The 17,990-nt window shown below is 58.0% G+C and overlaps 1 protein-coding gene and 1 long non-coding RNA gene across 6 annotated transcripts in view; one reads left to right on the forward strand and one right to left on the reverse strand.

Annotated features, from left to right (window-relative positions):
• Positions 1 to 763, reverse strand: part of LHFPL4 (LHFPL tetraspan subfamily member 4) — a 74,504-nt gene extending 73,741 nt beyond the window's left edge. For both annotated transcript variants that reach the window (XM_048857639.2, XM_048857638.2), the window contains exon 1: positions 329 to 763. In XM_048857639.2, coding sequence (XP_048713596.2) covers positions 329 to 734 — 406 coding nt within the window. In that variant the 5' untranslated portion in view covers positions 735 to 763. The remainder of the gene's footprint in view (positions 1 to 328) is intronic.
• Positions 594 to 16,751, forward strand: LOC125639866 (uncharacterized). Of its 4 annotated transcripts, XR_007357618.2 has the most exons (4): positions 596 to 701; positions 13,404 to 13,463; positions 15,263 to 15,383; positions 16,234 to 16,751. It is a non-coding gene; the product is annotated as an uncharacterized LOC125639866 (long non-coding RNA). The 4 variants fall into 4 exon arrangements; XR_007357617.2 differs by lacking the exon at positions 13,404 to 13,463 and having other exon boundaries at positions 594 to 701; XR_012669165.1 differs by lacking the exon at positions 596 to 701 and having other exon boundaries at positions 13,341 to 13,488.
• Positions 16,752 to 17,990: the final 1,239 nt, after the last annotated feature.

Consider the following 17,990-nt stretch of genomic DNA (forward strand, 5'->3'; position numbering starts at 1 on the left):
GGGACCCCCGGCACCAAGCCAGACCCAAACCCGGCCTCTGCAGCCTGCCCGGTGGGGTTCTGCTCCCCGGCCCGGCCCGGCCCGGCCCGGCCCGGCCCAACCACAGGAGCCCCCTGCCCCAGGCCGCCCGGGCCTGCTCGGGACCCTCCCCCACGTCTGTCGCCCTCTACCCGCGGAGCTGGTGCTTCTCCCCGGGCTGCAGCCTGGGTAGCCCCAGCGCCGCCAGCCGAGCGAAGCCCCGAGAGCCCCGGGCCGAGGCTGCGCTGAGAGCCGGCGCCGGCCCGGCCGCCCGGCCCTGGCCCCAGCGGGGCGAGCCGCGGCCGCCTACCCGCCAGCAGCTGCATCCAGGCGCAGATCTTGTAGACCGTGGCGGTGTTGCAGAAGAAGAAGAGCGCGAAGCAGGAGATGCAGCCCAGGATCAGCACCATGGAGAGCAGCACGAAGACGGAGGCCGCCTTGAAGGCGCCCGAGGGGATGGTGCTGAAGTCGGCGAAGGAGCCGCGGCAGGCGAGCTCGCGGCTGGCCAGCCCGTTCCCCACGCAGTAGTGGAAGAGGCCGAAGTAGCCCGGCTTGGGCGTGCTGACGCTGTCCCCGATCCAGTAGGGCTGGATGAAGACCACCACGCTGATGATGGCGAAGCAGATGGTGAAGATGGCCCAGAGCACCCCGATGGCCCGCGAGTTCCGCGTGTAGTTGTCATGGTAGAGCTTGGAGGCCTCCTGCGAGGGCAGCATCCTGCCGGGCCGGGCCGGGGCCGGGGCGCGGGGCGCGGGGCCGGGGCCGGGGCGCGGGGCTGGGGGCGCGGGGCGCGGGGCTGGGGGCGCGGGGCTGGGGGCGCGGGGCCGGGGCGCGGGGCTGGGGGCGCGGGGCCGGGGCTCACGGATCGGGGCCGGGGCGCGGGGCCGGGGCTCACGGATCGGGGCCGGGGCGCAGGGCTGGGGGCGCGGGGCTGGGGGCGCGGGGCCGGGGCTCACGGATCGGGGCCGGGGCGCAGGGCTGGGGGCGCGGGGCTGGGGGCGCGGGGCCGGGGCTCACGGATCGGGGCCGGGGCGCAGGGCTGGGGGCGCGGGGCCGGGGCTCACGGATCGGGGCCGGGGCGCACGGGTGGGGGCGCGAGGCCGGGGCCACACGAGTCGGGGCCGGGGCGCAGGGATGGGGGCCCGGGGGCGCAGGGATGGGAGCCCAGGGGCGCACGGGCCGGGGCGCAGGGATTGGGGCCGGGGCGCAGGGGTGGGGGGCCCGGGGCGCAGGGATGGGAGCCCAGGGGCGCACGGGCCGGGCCGCACGGATCGGGGCCGGGGCGCACGGATCGGGCCCGGGGCGCACGGGTCGGGGTCGGGGGCGCACGGATCGGGCCCGGGCCGCACGGATCGGGCCCGGGCCGCACGGGCCGGGGCCGGGGGCGCAGGGGTGGGGGGCCCGGGGCGCAGGGATGGGAGCCCAGGGGCGCACGGGCCGGGGCGCACGGGTCGGGGCCGGGGGTGCACGGATCGGGGCCGGGGCGCAGGGGTGGGGGCCCGGGGCGCACGGATCGGGCCCGGGGCGCACGGGCCGGGGCCGGGGGCGCAGGGGTGGGGGCCCGGGGCGCACGGATCGGGCCCGGGGCGCACGGATCGGGCCCGGGGGCGCACGGGCTGGCAGCCGCAGCGCAGCAGCAGCTAGGCCGAGGGGAGATGCCCCGGGAGGGGCTCCGGTGCGGAGGGCGAGCCCGCGGGGTGGCCTGCGAGGGGCCAGGCCATGGGGGGAGCCTGCGGGCGGGGAGCCCTAGACGCGCCCGCTCGCTCCCACCAGCTGCAGCAGCCGCGACTCCATCTTGGCTGCCGCCTCCCTGCTCCTGTGCGCGGCGCGCTCCCGCGGCGGGGCGCGCTCCCGCGACAATGCAGCTCAGGGGGCGGGGGGGGCAGGGGGCCGTGTCCCCGGCCGCCCCGGGCTCTGCGCCTGGACCCGAGCCCCGGGGGCCCGGGGCCTGTTCCTCGCAGGGCCACAGCACCCAGGCCGGCGCCCCCAGCTGGGCGGGCACGGGCACGGGCACGGGCACGGGTCCTTCAATGGGGGTGGGGAGAGGGGCGTGTTTGGGGGGACCGTTCCCCTCTCTCCTGCTAACCCCGGCTTCCCACTGCGCTCTGCCCTGCCCAGTACCCGGGTCCTGCCCCGGCCCCCAGTGCTCTGGGGTGGGGATTCCCCTGCCAGGAAAGCCCAATAGGGGCTGGGGACTCCAAACCCTGGGGAGAGGCCAGAAGGAGCCCAGGAATCTGCTCCTGGGGGGCCGAAGGGAGCTGCCCAGGGTGCAGAGTCTGAGCCTCTCCCCCCCTCTGCTGCCCTGCCTGCAGGCTTGGGGTGCCAGGGAGGCACAGCCTCCCCAAGAGCTCAGGCCAGCCAGGCCCCCTGCAGCCCCCTCCCTCGCTGCCCTACTGCGGCCGGGGCAGGACCCCCAGGCAGGTGAGGCCTGGCTCTGGGTGGGATGGGTGCTGGGCTGTGGTGTGCTTCCTGGGGATCCTTCCCCCCGCTGGGATTACTTCAGTGCTCACAGGCCGACCCAGGCCTGCCTGTGCCGGTGGCCCCCTGCCCAGCCAAGTGCTGCAGGAGTGTGTCGGGGCCAGAAGGGGGCTGTGCCCTGCCCTCAGTGCTGACCCCAGGTCCCCAGCGCAGTGCTGTGGGGGCATGCTGCAGGAGGGGCCACCTTTAAACTGCCACTAAACTCAGAGATCCTGACCATCCCCAGGGGCTGCTGCCAGCCTGGTTCTCCTTAGCTGCAGCATCTTTCTTTGCATCCTACCGTGGCACCCTGCCCTGCTGCTAAAAGCTATCACCTGCCAGAGTCCCCCTTTCACTGTCTGGCTGCTGATGCCCTGGACTCACTGGTGGAAAGCCCTCGGGAAGCAGGGGTAACAGCACAGGCCACCGGCAGGCCTTGGTGTGTGATGGGAACTGCAGTCATGGGGCAGGGGCATGCTGAAGTCCAGTGCGCTGCTTGGGCGCCCAGACAGCCTGAGCGGGAGGTTCTGGTGAAGCCTTGCCTGGTGTTCCAGCAGCCCTCCCTCTAGGGGAGTCTCAAGCACCCCCCATACCGGGAACCCTTGGCCCCTGAATAAAATGGGTCTTTTTGGCCGAATCACAAGTCCTAATGGGACGGAGTGGAGCAAAGAGAGATGTAGGTGGACTCCCAGGGAAATGCCTGTTGCTCTGAGGTGGGTCAGGGTGGAGAATTGTTGCCACAAGGCCCAGAGTGGGAATCCATCCAACGTGTCCTTTAGGGAGACTGCCAGGAGCTGGCCTGCAGGGGGCAGCATTGCTCTGTTTCCTGCCGAGGGAAAGGCAAAGGGGCTGCGCGGGGTGGAATAGGATGTGGCCCTCTTGCATTTGTATCCTTCTTGTAGTGCCGAGCCGCGGGCAGTGCACCTGGTCTGGTTCACCGCTAGATCAGTTCCTGGACGATGGGTCCATCAACGGCTATCAGCCAGGACGGGCAGGAACGGAATTCCATGCTCTGGGTGTTCACCTCCAACTGCTAGGGTTGCCAGGTGTCCGGTTTTCGACCAAAAAGATACCCCGGCAGCGCCGGTCGGCACCGCTGACCAGGCCATTAAAAGTCTGGTTGGTGGCACAGTGGGGGCCCAGAGCGAAGGCAGGCTCTCTGGCTGCCCTAGCTCCGCACGGCTCCCAGAAGTGACTGCCAGGTCCCTGGGCTCCCTCCTGCACCCCAAACCCCCCATCCATGACCCCACCCCAGAGCCCACACCCCCAGCCAGAGCCCTCACCCACCCAACCCCCTGCCCCAGCCCGTAGCCTCTCCTTCACCCCAAACCCCTTATCCCTGGCCCCACCCCAGAGCCTGCACCCTCAGCCAGAGTCCTCACCCCCACACCCCAACCCCCTGCCCCAGCCCAGAGCCCTCTCCCACACCCTGAACCACTCATTTCTGGCCCCACCTGGAGCCTGCATCCCCAGCCCAGAGCCCATACTTGCCCTGCACCCCAACCCCCTACTCCAGTCTGAAGCCCTCACCCGCACCCCAAACCCCTCATGGCCAGCCCCACCCCAGAGCCCGCATCCTGGGACGGAGCCCTCACCCCCCTCCCACACCCCATCCTCCTGCCCCTGCCCGGTGAAAGTGAGTGAGGGTGGGGTAGAGCGAGCGATGGAGAGAGGGGGGCTGGAGCGAGCAGGGGCGGGGCCTTAGAGAAGGGGCGGGGCAGGGCGGGGGCACAGGCGGGGCAGGGGTGTTCGGTTTTGTGCAATTAGAAAGTTGGCAACCCTACCGGCTGTCAGAAGCTAGGAATGGACGACAGGGGACGGATCACTTGATGATTTCCTGTTCTGTTCATTCCCTCTGGGGCACCTGGCACTGGCCACTGTCAGAAACAGATTACTGGGTAGACGGACCTTTGGTCTGACCCAGTCTGGCCGTTCTGATGTTCTAATGAAATGCCTGCTTGCACTGCTCCAGTCCCAGTATCACTCTGTGTCCATCCCCAGTGTGCACTGTGTGAGGGCAGCCAGGGCTGCCGGGTGGCATTAGTGAATACCCAGCCCAGGATCAGGGTAGCACAGTACAATCCTGGTCTTTCACACTGTTCCTGGCCAAGGAGGGAATTGGCCACGTGAAGCCCTCTGCTAGCTCCACACCACCATGCAATCCCCCATCACTCTTGCTTGTGGATCAATCCTCCCAGGCCATTCACACAGCTCTCACTGCCAAATCTGACCCTATGATCTTAAACTCGTCTGGCATCTTTTAATTAAAAATGATCCAAAGCTAAAATAGGCACCAAATGGGCCCATGGACAAAGGGGAGTCCTTGCTCGGAGACTCGGCAGTGCATGTTCCTTGGTTAGTTTGGATTCTGTGTGAGGTGGGGCCTGTCTTCCTCTGGTTTCTGTCAGTGTTTTCTATTTTATTTTCTGTACAAAGTATTTTACTTTGCAATGGTTTCATTTTGTTTAAATATTCTTGCTGTTTGGATGGATTCAAGTGTTTAGCCTAAAGCAGCTGGGAATCCCCCCTGAGTGAGCATGGTCAGTGACACGAAACATTCAGTTCACATTACCCGAGCACTTCTCCATTCGCTCTGCTAGGTACAGCAGAGGGGCCTTTGTTAGCTCTCAGCAGAGCTATTTATACACTAACTGTGAGTGTCCTTCCACCCAGGGTAAGGCACAATCTGTCTATAGTGAAAGGGAAGGAGCCAACCGCTCCCCACTTACCCACCCCTGAGTCCCCTTATTAATCACAGCAGCTACACATTTATGTACATTTCACTGAGCGCATTTCCCAGTGAGGCTCACAGTTCCTGGGGAAAAGTCCAGCCCTTGCCATGCCGGGAGAGTCAGAAGCTGGTCCAGGCAGGCAGTGGAGGAGGCTGGAAATCTGTGCAGGGAGACAGGAGCTCAGGGTCTGGGAGAAGAAGATAGGGCACTCTGCATGGCTTATGCAACCTGCTTCAACTCACTTGATTCCATTTGGTCTCCCTAAAGCCTTACTGCTGTTTCAGTTGGTTACAGGGTTCTTGCACATGGCTGCCGGCTCTGAACTGCAGTGTGATGCGGAGCAGGTGCCATGTTTCCAAACGGCTTGGGGGGGAGGGTGGGTTGGAGAGGGCATTTTTCCTGGGGACAGAATCTGCTCTTTGAGGGGGTACATTTGTCTCAGGGCTCATAGGGGCTCCTGTTTGGCATTTCCCATGATTTCTTGAATTCCACATTTACCTCTTTTTTTTTTTTACTTTATGACCCTTGCCAGGGCATAACCCTCCTGCAGAAAGGGGAATAATTAGCCAATACTGGTGCTGTTCTCCCCCTTCCCCCATTATGAAAGCAGGAAAGTGCCCCAAAATATTTAGGGGAGCTCTCAGAATGAGTCACAAAGTCTGATGGAATCTGTGGAGAAGTTTTCTCTAACTCCAGTAGAATATTTGTTTAAAATGTTAGTGTGACAAACTGCTTTTCCTGACCCTGGGTCGGTAGCCAGAGGTCTGGCTTGGGGGCTGGGAATGTGCTGCCATAAGCCATTGGAAAGGGAATTCCCTAGGTTAGCAATGAGGTCTCAGGTTTGTCACTCCGGTGGTCGTCCTGTTTATGTCACTTTTGTTTCATTTCTACTTGATGGGGATGATAGAAATGAAGTAACTGGGATTCCTGCTATTTTACTGGGTGCTTAGAAGTCCTGGATCAAGTGGGGAGTGAGAGGTCAGGGTAGCCAAGGAAGTATACAGCAGGGGCCCGATCCTGCACTCTTCAATGTCCATGGGAGTCCTGTGCTTGCAGGGTCAGGCCCCAGCACATTGCTGGCATAAGCAATTGGGCATATGCATTGACACTCACCAGACTTACAGTAGGAGTGAACTGATGGGCCAGGAGCACCCCATACAGTGCTCAAAGTGGTGCCCAATGAGTAATTGGGGAGCAGGGGCCTAAGGCGATACAAGGTTGGGCTCTGCCTGGATGCAGACCCAGCTGAGAGATGAGATTTAGCTGAGCCATGGTGCAGCAGTCACTCTTGGAGCACCCCCCGCTACATCGCGCCCACGGCAATGAGTCGCTATGCTGGAATTATTGATATAGAAAACCTGCAAACACTAGTTTAACCATAAAGTCCTTTATTAAATCCAAAGGTCAAATGGTATTTAAACAATTCTTGTAAATGTGCCTAAAAAGCCTCACTAATAAGCAATTTACTACATCCAAACAGTAAAACACGGTGATACGCATTTGATCAAGAGACGCACAAACAGGCAAAACCCATAGTGCTTTGACCCATGCTGGTCGGCTCCAGCATGGGCAGGCAGGTATTAGCAATGAACCCTGGAAGAGTTCACTTTTTATCCCCTTTTACAACCAAGTGATGCCATTGCAATGACTGACTTCAGCTAAAAACCAGCGGGAGACAGTTCACCCTTATGTCCAGTCTTAATCCAGAGAAGATTTACAACCTCGTTCCTTCCCACGGCCTTCCCTCCCCTCCTTCTTAGTACCCAACAGGTTCCCCATTGCACCTGGGCTCACACAGGAATTAACACTGGTGTGTGAGGTGGGAAGGACCATGTCGGCTCATTTTAAGACAGATTCTCTTTGATTTATTTAAAACGATTGGCAGGCAGCCCTATCCTTCTTTAGAGAAACCTCCCCTTATTAGTCTTTGAACCAGCCATCCTCCCTATTTCATTACTTCTGGCCTAATACCTCACTATTTTGAAGGCTCTCCTTCTACCTGCTAGTCAGGGCCTTTCTTTACAGCACAGATCTATTTCCTTAAGCTAATTCTAACTCTTTAATTTCATGTTTATCCTACAAAGTGCATTATAATGCTGACTGAGCTGCCCTGGGCACTAGAGCCAGGCGCCTCCTTGAAGCTCTCCCATGGTCTTGGAGCTGGATTCAGAGGATGTTCTTGGGGAACAGAATGTAACAGCTGCTGGCATCAGGGGGCCTGATCATTTTCAACGTTTGTTTCACAGTGATTATGGCAATGTACAAATAGTGACCTGGACTCATGCTATTTCCCACCCCCAGGAGAAAGGGCCAAGGGAGAACACTATGTGGCACCAGCAGAGCCAGTAAATTAGGGTTATTACCTTGATAGGCTGCACCTGGGGAAGAGCCAGGGCTTGACAGGTTGATTGAAGATGGAGCCCAACTGGGGAGGAGCAGGGGGCTGGTATAAAGCCAGGAAGTTGGCAACAGAAAGAGGCTGCAGGGAAGTAGTGTGCGATCACTCTCCAGGAGTAGGGAGCTGGAGCTGGTAAGCCCAGAGAGTGGGGGGAAAAGAAGATGTAGGAAGGAGTTCAGGGGAAAGAGCAACAGGGTTGGAGGAAAAGAAGACCCCAGTTGCCAGGTTTGAGGTCCCTGGACTGGAACCCAGAGTAGTGGGTGGGCCTGGGTTCCCCTATAAACCACCAGGGAAGGGGCTGTGAATGAGAAGACTGCCAGGGACCATTGGTACAGAAAGACTTTGCTACCCCTGAAGGGGAAAATGCACAGTGACCTGGCCAGAGGGCCAAGCTATGATGACACAGAGTTATGCTTATAAGAAGCACCCAGGATCTTTTTCAGGGGAAAAGGCAATATGCTGCATTAATTGGAAATACAACAATTAGCATATGCATTCAATCACACACACGCACTGTCCCACCAGTCGATGTTATAGTTACCAGTCCAGAGTCCGGATCCATCTAGTGGCCAACTAGGTTGATCACAGGTAGAAAGGAGCCGGGTTCTGTCAGTCATGACACGATGCTCCACGTAAGTCTTGGCAGGGCGAACCCAGAGTTTCATGGCAAGGCCCCCTGTTTCTATAGTGATTTTCCTTCATTGGGACCAATGAGTTTTGCACCGTCATGCTGTAATCAATTGCTGTTTGACGAGAGCTTGTTTTCTTAGATTGTCCTTCTCATCCTTTATCTTGTTCTTTCATCAAGTCTCTCAGGGAACTACCCCAGGCTGGCTTTGATCACTGCTATCTTATCCCCATGGATAGGTGCCTGTCTCCTCTTTAGAGTCATCAGTCTGCCCTCCTCTGACATTCCAACAGGGGCGTGGTGCAGCCTCCTGGTGCCCTTACGCAGGGTGAAAGTCGGTCGGGAGGGGCCGGTACCACGTACCGGTAAGAACCCACCCCGGCCCGTACCCAGCCCACAGTAAAGCGTTGCCGCGGCAGCCCCTTTCGCCTCCCGTCAGCGGCCTGAGGCTGGGACGGACCCTACCGGTGGGGGGGGAGGAAGGACCCTGCTGCACTTTAACATTCCTGCCCCTTTTGGTGCTGCCAACGGGCGGGGGCGGCAAAGGGAGCAGCTGCCCTGGGGCCGGCGATTTAAAGGGGCTGGGGCTCCAGACGCCGTTGCCCTACGGCAGCAGCGGCGTCTGGAACCCCAGGCCCTTTAAATCAACACGGGAGCCCTGGGTGGCGTGGGCCAGCCGGACTGGAAGGGCTGGCTGGGGGATGCTGACGCCCAGCCCCGCCCCTTCCACCCGAGGCCCCGCCCCTTCCGGGGGCCAGAGCCACCCCGCCCCGTACCTGTAAGTGGCCTCAGTTACTCTCAGCGCTGCCCTTATGTCTGTCATTGGTTCCTCCCTAGAACATCTGGTCTGGTGATGGCCTTCACGCTTGTCTTCTAGCAAACACATTCCTCATTCACACACACAAAACAGGATTGATTTACACAGAGCATTTGAATGGGAACATCAAATTGCAATGCAGGAGAAAACAATCATTACATTCTTTTACTTATTTCAAAATGCTAAATTTACAACAAAATGGTGACCCTAAAGGTCTGTCACTACCTTGAAATCAGCTTCAGACACAAGATTCTGGCTGATGCATCTTTACCAACGGCATGCTAGGCCATTCCTTTCTGCTTTCAGAAAGGGTGGCTGGCAGGGTATGGTCAAATCCTACGTCAATACATTTAATGCATGCTACATTATTATTCTTTATCCTTCATTCTAAATTACACAAAATACAAACATCAAATGCCATGACTATAACAGCACCCTGAGAGAGACAATGGTGATAGGGTGTGCAGCAAGCACCAGAAAGGGGTGTCCCACGTGAGTGGAGCTAATCCCCAGATATGGCCAGGAGGTGCCCTGGCGGTGAATGGACCATATGATTGGCACTCACGCTGGGATAGGACATGTTAAATCATCTGTCATGTATTGTTTTAGCCCAAATAACAGATCTGATGTGGTGCCGGGTGGGTGGAGCAGAGAGAACTGGGGGGGTGGAGGGGGAAGCTGCTCCCCAGGCTGATCATCTGGTCAGACATGGATGGGGGAACCACATAATTTCCAAGGTTATGTGGATGGCTCCTGGATCTCACACTGGAGCTGCTGAACACCTGATTCACTGTGGGCTGAGCCTGGATGAAGCTAGTCAGGGAGAGGAGACCCCATTCCCTTCCATCAGACTGCAAAGGAGGAGCTGCTGATGGGTTGGCGAGAAAGGAGAACAGAAACGAAACTAACCAAGAGAGAAAAAAGAAGAATTTGTAGAGGAAGCGAGGCCTGCTGGGAAGGCCTGTCTGTCCCCAACCAGAGCCAAGCCAGAGAAATAAACAGGAACTGGAGAAAAAGAAGGTTACAGAGAGATCGGGTGCCTGGCTTACAATTACTATTAAGTCAGTTACTTGCAGCACAACTGGGAAGTCCAGGGCTAGGGCAGTCACACAGTAAAAATGGCATCCCTACATGTTGGTTAGGGTAGTGCCAGGTCTTGCTGGAGTGGGGCATCTCACTCTGAAGAGATTTCGTGGTCGTGATTTATTACTAATTATAATAATTATTATTTCATACAAAGTTTCAGAGTAACAGCCGTGTTAGTCTGTATTCGCAAAAAGAAAAGGAGGACTTGTGGCACCTTAGAGACTAACCAATTTATTTGAGCATGAGCTTTCGTGAGCTACAGCTCACTTCATCGGAGTCAATGTTAAAAGAATGTTAAGGTTGCAGAGTCAAGCACTGAAAAGTTACAAAATGCCAGACTGCAGGTTGCTTGTGACCCCAAGTGTGTATGCATTATTATTAGTCTGTTTTTACATGATCACATCCTGGGTTTTGCCCAGGGCATCAACCCAGTCGGGGCACAGGGCGGGTGGTGCTCCCTCAATCGGTGACTAGTCCATATTTCTCTTTATGCTTCTCATTCAGTGTGTGGCCCCCCAGGCCATGTGTTCTGCACACATCCAAATCCTCCATAGAACACAGAATTACTACTTTCCTCCTGGCTGTTTCAATGGGGCTCCTCGCTGCAGGGTCTGAGAATCTCACAAATATTAAAGAATTTCTCGTTGCAATGCCCCCAGTTTAGGGTGATATTATTCCCATTTTACAAAGGAGAACTGAGGCACAGGGAGATTAAGGCCAAAAGTGTCCACTAATTTTGAGTGCCCATTTGAGACAGCTAGAACTTCATTTGACAGACCACTTAGCACTTTATATGTTCAGACTCTGAAGACTAGATTCCGACTCTTAAAAATGTACGTTTGTGTTGAATTGAAGCCTGGCCATTCAAACAATCAATGATAAATTACAATAATTAAAATTATGGTGCTCTAGGAGAACTCTGAAAATGTCATGGACAGACTGAGTAACCAATGACAGATCATTGGGGATGACTGGAACTCCGCAGATGCCAGTCAGATCTTATGGAAAGAGAGATTTGAGTGGCGAGGCACAGCTGAAGAGGTTCCGTGGGCAATGCATGTTGATGGACACTGGAGGGGAACGTTGATTGCAGAAAAAGAATTTCTTGGATGGATCACAAGGACTGTTTACCCACAGAAAGACTAGCAAAGGATCACACAGAATGGCCTACCATGTGGGCAAGCAAACCTCCCTGTGACAGGGGTTCTGGGTCAGGAGTTGACAGGACTGGCCACTCAAATCTCCACCAGGAGAAGTTAATTGGGGTCTAAACAGAGGGTTAGTTAACAAGTAAAGCCACAGCTGAAGGGCTGATTAGAGGGGAGCGACCCCAGCAGCTGGGAGCAGAGAGGAAGGAAGCTGGAGTGGGGGGAGGAAGGAAGGCAGAGCTGACTGCTAGTACTGCTCCCTGCCCCCCAGGAGCAAGAGGGGCAGCTGGCTGGGACCTATAAATAGCACTGCTGCCAATGGCCTGCTGGTGCTGGTGGCCTGGAGTGAGTGTGAGGAGGAAAGACTCTCAGAGGGCCACCCCTGTGCTCCTCCAATCATGCGGACGCAGCAAGAGTCAGGAATAGAACCCAGAAGGCCTAACTCCCAGCCCCCTGACCCCACAGCTGCCTAGAACCCAGCCGTTCTGATTCCCAGACCCTTGCTCAACTGGCCATTATTCTCCGTAAGGTGCCTGCTGCAGCAGCAGAGGTGTGAGTGGCACAATGTCAGATGAATTCACACTCCAAGTTAGACAATGCATGTCACAGGAATGGTGCACGGTAGCAGGAGGCCCTAGGCACAGGCCTCGTTAGGTTTGGCTGGCAGCTCTACAGTAATTGTATGGCTGGAGATGAGCAAACAGGGAGTGGTGGCCTGGCCCAGAAGCAGTGAGTGATTAGGAAGGCCTTGTAGGAGATGAGCATGGTTACAGGGGTATCTTGAGAAAAGGCACAGGGAGGTGGGGAAGGGCCAGAGTTTTGGTTGCCCTGCATCTTTGCACTGTCATTGCTAGCCAGTGGGAATGGCACTTTCCCACCAACCTGCCCTTTTCTGTGCAGAGGTGTAAGTGGCTGAGCTGGTGAGAGATGGCAGAGCACGGAGTGAGAGTGAGGATGGCCTTGTGCAGAGCCATGGGGTGGCATCGGGCTCCTGAGAGCTGCACCTATGGGTGCTCACCATGAGCCTGGGCAGACTGGCTGATTTGGTGGAGGAAAGAGAAGCCCTAGCCCCATCTGATGGGTAAATTCAGCATCCAGGCTTGAGAGGGACGGGAACAACTTGATAGCCAGAGGCAGGAGCCTGCATGTGGAGCAAACTCTGCAAGGTCCCACTTACTTCACACAGGTTCCAAAATATGACCTTCCAGATTTTCACTTTCGCTGTGGCCTTTGCCCTGCTCTGGCCGCATAAAGGGACTTTAACACTACTGTAAATTACATTGGCTCTGCTAGAGCAACATAAAGGGCCCACTACATGAAAATCAGGTCCTGGACGTTCTGCAGCACCTAAGTGGAGTGGGCAGCAAGCGCTATGGTGAGGAGGCCATGGCCAGGGGCTGCAGTCAGTGCCACCATGGGGCGGGGCCTGCACAGAAACTGAGGAGGAAAGGAGATTGGCCAGGAGGAGAGGGAAGTGCAGGCGAGAGCTGAAAAAGGGAGAAGGCCCCAGATGGGAGTGGAGTGCAATGTCCCTGAGCCTTCTTCGCTGTATTCCAGACCCAGAACTTTGGACTGGAAGAAATCCTCCCCCTCCCAGGCTGTGTGTGCTGTCGTAGCAGGTTCATTAGGGCCGTGTGTGTCTGGGAAAGCCAGGTGGGAACAATGAAGCACCTAGTTATAGAACCCTTGTTTAAGACTTTCCCATGTACCTGGAACACCCTAGCTGTGGGGAGGGGACCCCACTGTGCCCTGGAAGAGACGTACGGTGGGGATTGGCCTGTGTGAAATGGCAGGCTTGGCTGCTGCTTGACTGACCTGGTTCCCAGATAGCCAGTCTGCACCACTGCTCCCCAAGGGGCACATGGGAACCCATGGGAGGCAGCAGCCCTGTGGGACAGTCTGGGTTTGGCCATACAGCCCATTTACCATACTCTCCCTGCGCCCCTTCGATGACCTGACCTGCACCGCACCTGGGGGAATCAGGATCCCAGCACACGGGGTCACCCGCTCAGTAGCGTGTTTCTGTGCTATGTGAAACCCCCGTGTCAAGCTAATTAACAATCAAAGGATCTAAACAATGGTTGTTTTTTTAAAAGCATCTTATTTCACTTTCACACAGTCGTCCCTGCAGTTCAGGCTGAACCTATCCCACTCTGGCCTCGCCAGGACACAAGGCAAGGTCTGGCAAGTTCCTGTGATGCTGGGTTAGCGCTTTATAGTGGCTGATTTACACATGTGCCAGAGGGTTCTCTGTCTAGGGCAGTGTGGGAGAGGGTGCCCTCTGCAGTCATTAGAATGGGGGAGGAAGACGTTCACCCCTAAATCTCAGGTCTTGCAGAGGTGACCCCCAACCACCTCAGGTCAGCTGTCAGGGGGGTTAAGTCCTGACTGTTCGTGGAGGGAGTTAAGGGAATCATGCACAGAGATATCCTGTTAAACGGGGAAGGGGGGAGGACCTGAAACGTGCCTGAGCTGGGCTGTGATAAGGATTCCCCAGGGGCTAGGCAACCAGCATGAAGCAATCCCCGGTCAGCACCACTGGGCATTGGAGCAGGAGCAGAAAACATCCTGGTCCCCATGGCTGCAGGCTCAGGAATGGTGTCCAGTCCGGCCCTTGGACACAGCCTCCTTCCCCCAGTCCACATGGACAGCTGTGAATTCTCATCCCTGGCTCAGCAGCAGGCATGTATCTGTGCCCTCGGGAGCCAGTTGACTTTGCTCTGCCCCCTGGAGAGCCCCTTCCCTGTGAAGTGTAAATGGAGAGAGGCTCTGAGCTCATCTGTATCCCTGGCCGATGTCTGACTTGTCTCGCTCCATTTTGGTCAATTTAACGGTCATAGGAATTTAAAAATAATAAATTTTATGATTCCAGCTATTTAAATCTGAAATTTCCTGGTGTTGTAATTGTAGGGTCTTGACCCAAAAAGGAGTTGGGGGGGGGGGGGGTTGCAAGGTTATTGTAGGCACTGCTACCCTTACTTCTGCTGCTGGCGGGGCGCTGCCTTCAGAGCCAGGCAGCTGGAGAGCGGCGGCTGCTGGCCGGGAGCCCAGCTCTGAAGGCAGAGGCCCGCCGGCCGCAGCGCAGAAGGAAGGGTGGCCTGGTCTGGGATTGCCCCCTTACTTCTGCGCTGCTGCTGGCGGGGCGCTGCCTTCAGAGCCGGGCACTCGGCCAACTGCCCCCACTCTCTGGCTGCCCAGCTCTGAAGGCAGTGCAAAATTAAGGGTGGCAATACCATTATCCCCCCTACAATAACCTTGCAACCCCCCTGAAACTTTTTGGGTCAGGACCAATTTGAGAAATGCTGGTCTCCTCTGGGAAATCTGTATAGTATAGGGTAAAAGCACCCAAAAGACCAGATTTCACGGAGGGGAGACCAGACTTCACGGTCCCTGACGTGTTTTTCACAGCCATGAATTTGGTAGGGCCCTTTTCATGAAGCTAAAGGCTAGTTCACTATCTAGTGTCACAGCCTGGCTGTTCCTGTGCACTGCTGCCTCCTTGCTCTTGCAGCCAATACACAGATTAGGACAAACTCCTGCTTTTTTTGCTGCATGTCAGAACCACTTGCTCGAACTGAAGCCTAGTGAGGCATGAAAAGCTTTGACAAAATGCCTCATCTGATTCCTGCAGCCCTGCAGGCCCCCATGCCAGGCCTGGCAGTTGCTGTGAGTGTCTGACAGACAGCAGAGCTCAGACAAGCTGGAGACAAAACAGCTGGGCATGACAGATGTACCCTGGTATGGAGGCATAATGATGTGACGTGACTAAATTTGCAGGGTGGGGAAAGGCTGGAGAGAGCAGCCTGGAGAGGCAGCCACTCTGGCCTGACGGTGAAGGAGTATGGCAGGCAACGCTGACACAGGACAAAGAGGCTCCCCATCCCTTTGTGTAATTGGGCTGCAGCAGAGGCAGGGATGCACATGCTGGCATATGCCAGCTCCTGAGCCAGCAGCACCCTGAGCTGACTTTCTTTCCAGGCTGGTCCACGTTAGAAGCGCTGCGTCGGGTGAAAATGCTCTATGCCGAGGGGAGAGAGCTCCCGTCGGAGAGGTGGTAGCTGTCTTGATGGGAGCAACTCTCCCCAGACCTACTGCTGAGGTGGGTGTAACTTACATCACTCGGGAGATGGCTCAGTCACAGTTCTACTTACTCCTGGGGCAATTCTGTGCTATTGCGCATGCGCAGAATTTATGTCCCCCTACAGATTTCTTTGCTTTTCCACAGAAAAATCCCTTTCTGATAGGGAAGCAAAGGGAAGCCACAAGAGCGGTCATGTGACCCCCCCCCACAGTATGTTTTGGGTGCCCAGGGCAGCCAGCAGAGAGGTAAATCACCATGGGGCAGGGAGCAGGACTAGGGAAGAACCAGCTGGTGGCTCGTACCTGGGCTCAGTTGCTACTCCCAACTGGGCTGGGGAGGATGGGACTTCCTCTTCCCTTGCACAGCATCCAGGGCTGTGTCAGACCCCCCCCCCCAGATTTATCCCCTGGCTGCAGGAAGCTCTGCCAACTCCCCCCCGCCCGCTTCCTGCACCCATCGTTCCTCAGCTGCAGGGGGAGGGATCCCTGTACAGGGAGCCGCACCCCCCATCCACCCAACCCCCTGCTGAGCCTCACCCCCCCTGCACCCAGAACCCCCCCAATGAGCCCCACTCCCCCTGCACCTGGATCACCCTGACGAGCCAGCCACACCTGGATCCCCACCCCCCTGAGCCCCTTCCCCCAGCATCTGGACCCCCAACTGAGCCCCCCCCAGCCAGACCCCCTGCCAAGCTTTATCCCCCCCAAACAAAGCCCCTGCCAAGCTCTATCCGCCCCACAGCCAGATCACTGCTGAACCCCAACCACCTTCAACTGGACCCCCTTGCAGAGTCCCCTTACTGTTGCACCCAGATCCCCCCTGCCTCCGGATCCCCCACTGAGCCACCGCACCCTGCTTGTCCCAACAGAACCCTCTCAACCCACACCTGGATCCCCCCCCACTAAGATCCTGCCTTGCTGAGCTGCCTGCCCACACCTGGATCCCCCCACGAAGATCCTGCCTTGCTGAGCTGCCTGCCCACACCTGGATCCCCCCCCCACTAAGATCCTGCCTTGCTGAGCTGCCTGCCCACACCTGGATCCCCCCACTAAGATCCTGCCTTGCTGAGCTGCCTGCCCACACCTGGATCCCCCCACGAAGATCCTGCCTTGCTGGGCTGCCTGCCCACACCTGGATCCCCCCACTAAGATCCTGCCTTGCTGAGCTGCCTGCCCACACCTGGATCCCCCCACGAAGATCCTGCCTTGCTGAGCTGCCTGCCCACACCTGGATCCCCCCCCACTAAGATCCTGCCTTGCTGAGCTGCCTGCCCACACCTGGATCCCCCCCCACTAAGATCCTGCCTTGCTGAGCTGCCTGCCCACACCTGGATCCCCCCCCACTAAGATCCTGCCTTGCTGAGCTGCCTGCCCACACCTGGATCCCCCCCCACTAAGATCCTGCCTTCCTGGGCTGCCTGCCCACACCTGGATCCCCCCACTAAGATCCTGCCTTGCTGAGCTGCCTGCCCACACCTGCATCCCCCCCCCCCCCACTAAGATCCTGCCTTGCTGAGCTGCCTGCCCACACCTGGATCCCCCCACGAAGATCCTGCCTTGCTGAGCTGCCTGCCCACACCTGGATCCCCCCCCACTAAGATCCTGCCTTGCTGAGCTGCCTGCCCACACCTGGATCCCCCCCCACTAAGATCCTGCCTTGCTGAGCTGCCTGCCCACACCTGGATCCCCCCCCACTAAGATCCTGCCTTGCTGGGCTGCCTGCCCACACCTGGATCCCCCCACTAAGATCCTGCCTTGCTGAGCTGCCTGCCCACACCTGCATCCCCCCCCCCCACTAAGATCCTGCCTTGCTGAGCTGCCTGCCCACACCTGGATCCCCCCACGAAGATCCTGCCTTGCTGAGCTGCCTGCCCACACCTGGATCCCCCCCCCACGAAGATCCTGCCTTGCTGAGCTGCCTGCCCACACCTGGATCCCCCCCCACTAAGATCCTGCCTTGCTGAGCTGCCTGCCCACACCTGGATCCCCCCACTAAGATCCTGCCTTGCTGAGCTGCCTGCCCACACCTGGATCCCCCCCCCCACTAAGATCCTGCCTTGCTGAGCTGCCTGCCCACACCTGGATCCCCCCCCCACTAAGATCCTGCCTTGCTGAGCTGCCTGCCCACACCTGGATCCCCCCCCCACTAAGATCCTGCCTTGCTGAGCTGCCTGCCCACACCTGGATCCCCCCACGAAGATCCTGCCTTGCTGAGCTGCCTGCCCACACCTGGATCCCCCCCCCACTAAGATCCTGCCTTGCTGGGCTGCCTGCCCACACCTGGATCCCCCCACTAAGATCCTGCCTTGCTGAGCTGCCTGCCCACACCTGGATCCCCCCACAAAGATCCTGCCTTGCTGGGCTGCCTGCCCACACCTGGATCCCCCCACTAAGATCCTGCCTTGCTGAGCTGCCTGCCCACACCTGGATCCCCCCACTAAGATCCTGCCTTGCTGAGCTGCCTGCCCACACCTGGATCCCCCCCCCACTAAGATCCTGCCTTGCTGAGCTGCCTGCCCACACCTGGATCCCCCCCCACTAAGATCCTGCCTTGCTGAGCTGCCTGCCCACACCTGGATCCCCCCCCACTAAGATCCTGCCTTGCTGAGCTGCCTGCCCACACCTG

Source organism: Caretta caretta, chromosome 7 (assembly GCF_965140235.1).
Source record: "Caretta caretta isolate rCarCar2 chromosome 7, rCarCar1.hap1, whole genome shotgun sequence".
Lineage (NCBI taxonomy): Eukaryota > Metazoa > Chordata > Testudines > Cheloniidae > Caretta > Caretta caretta.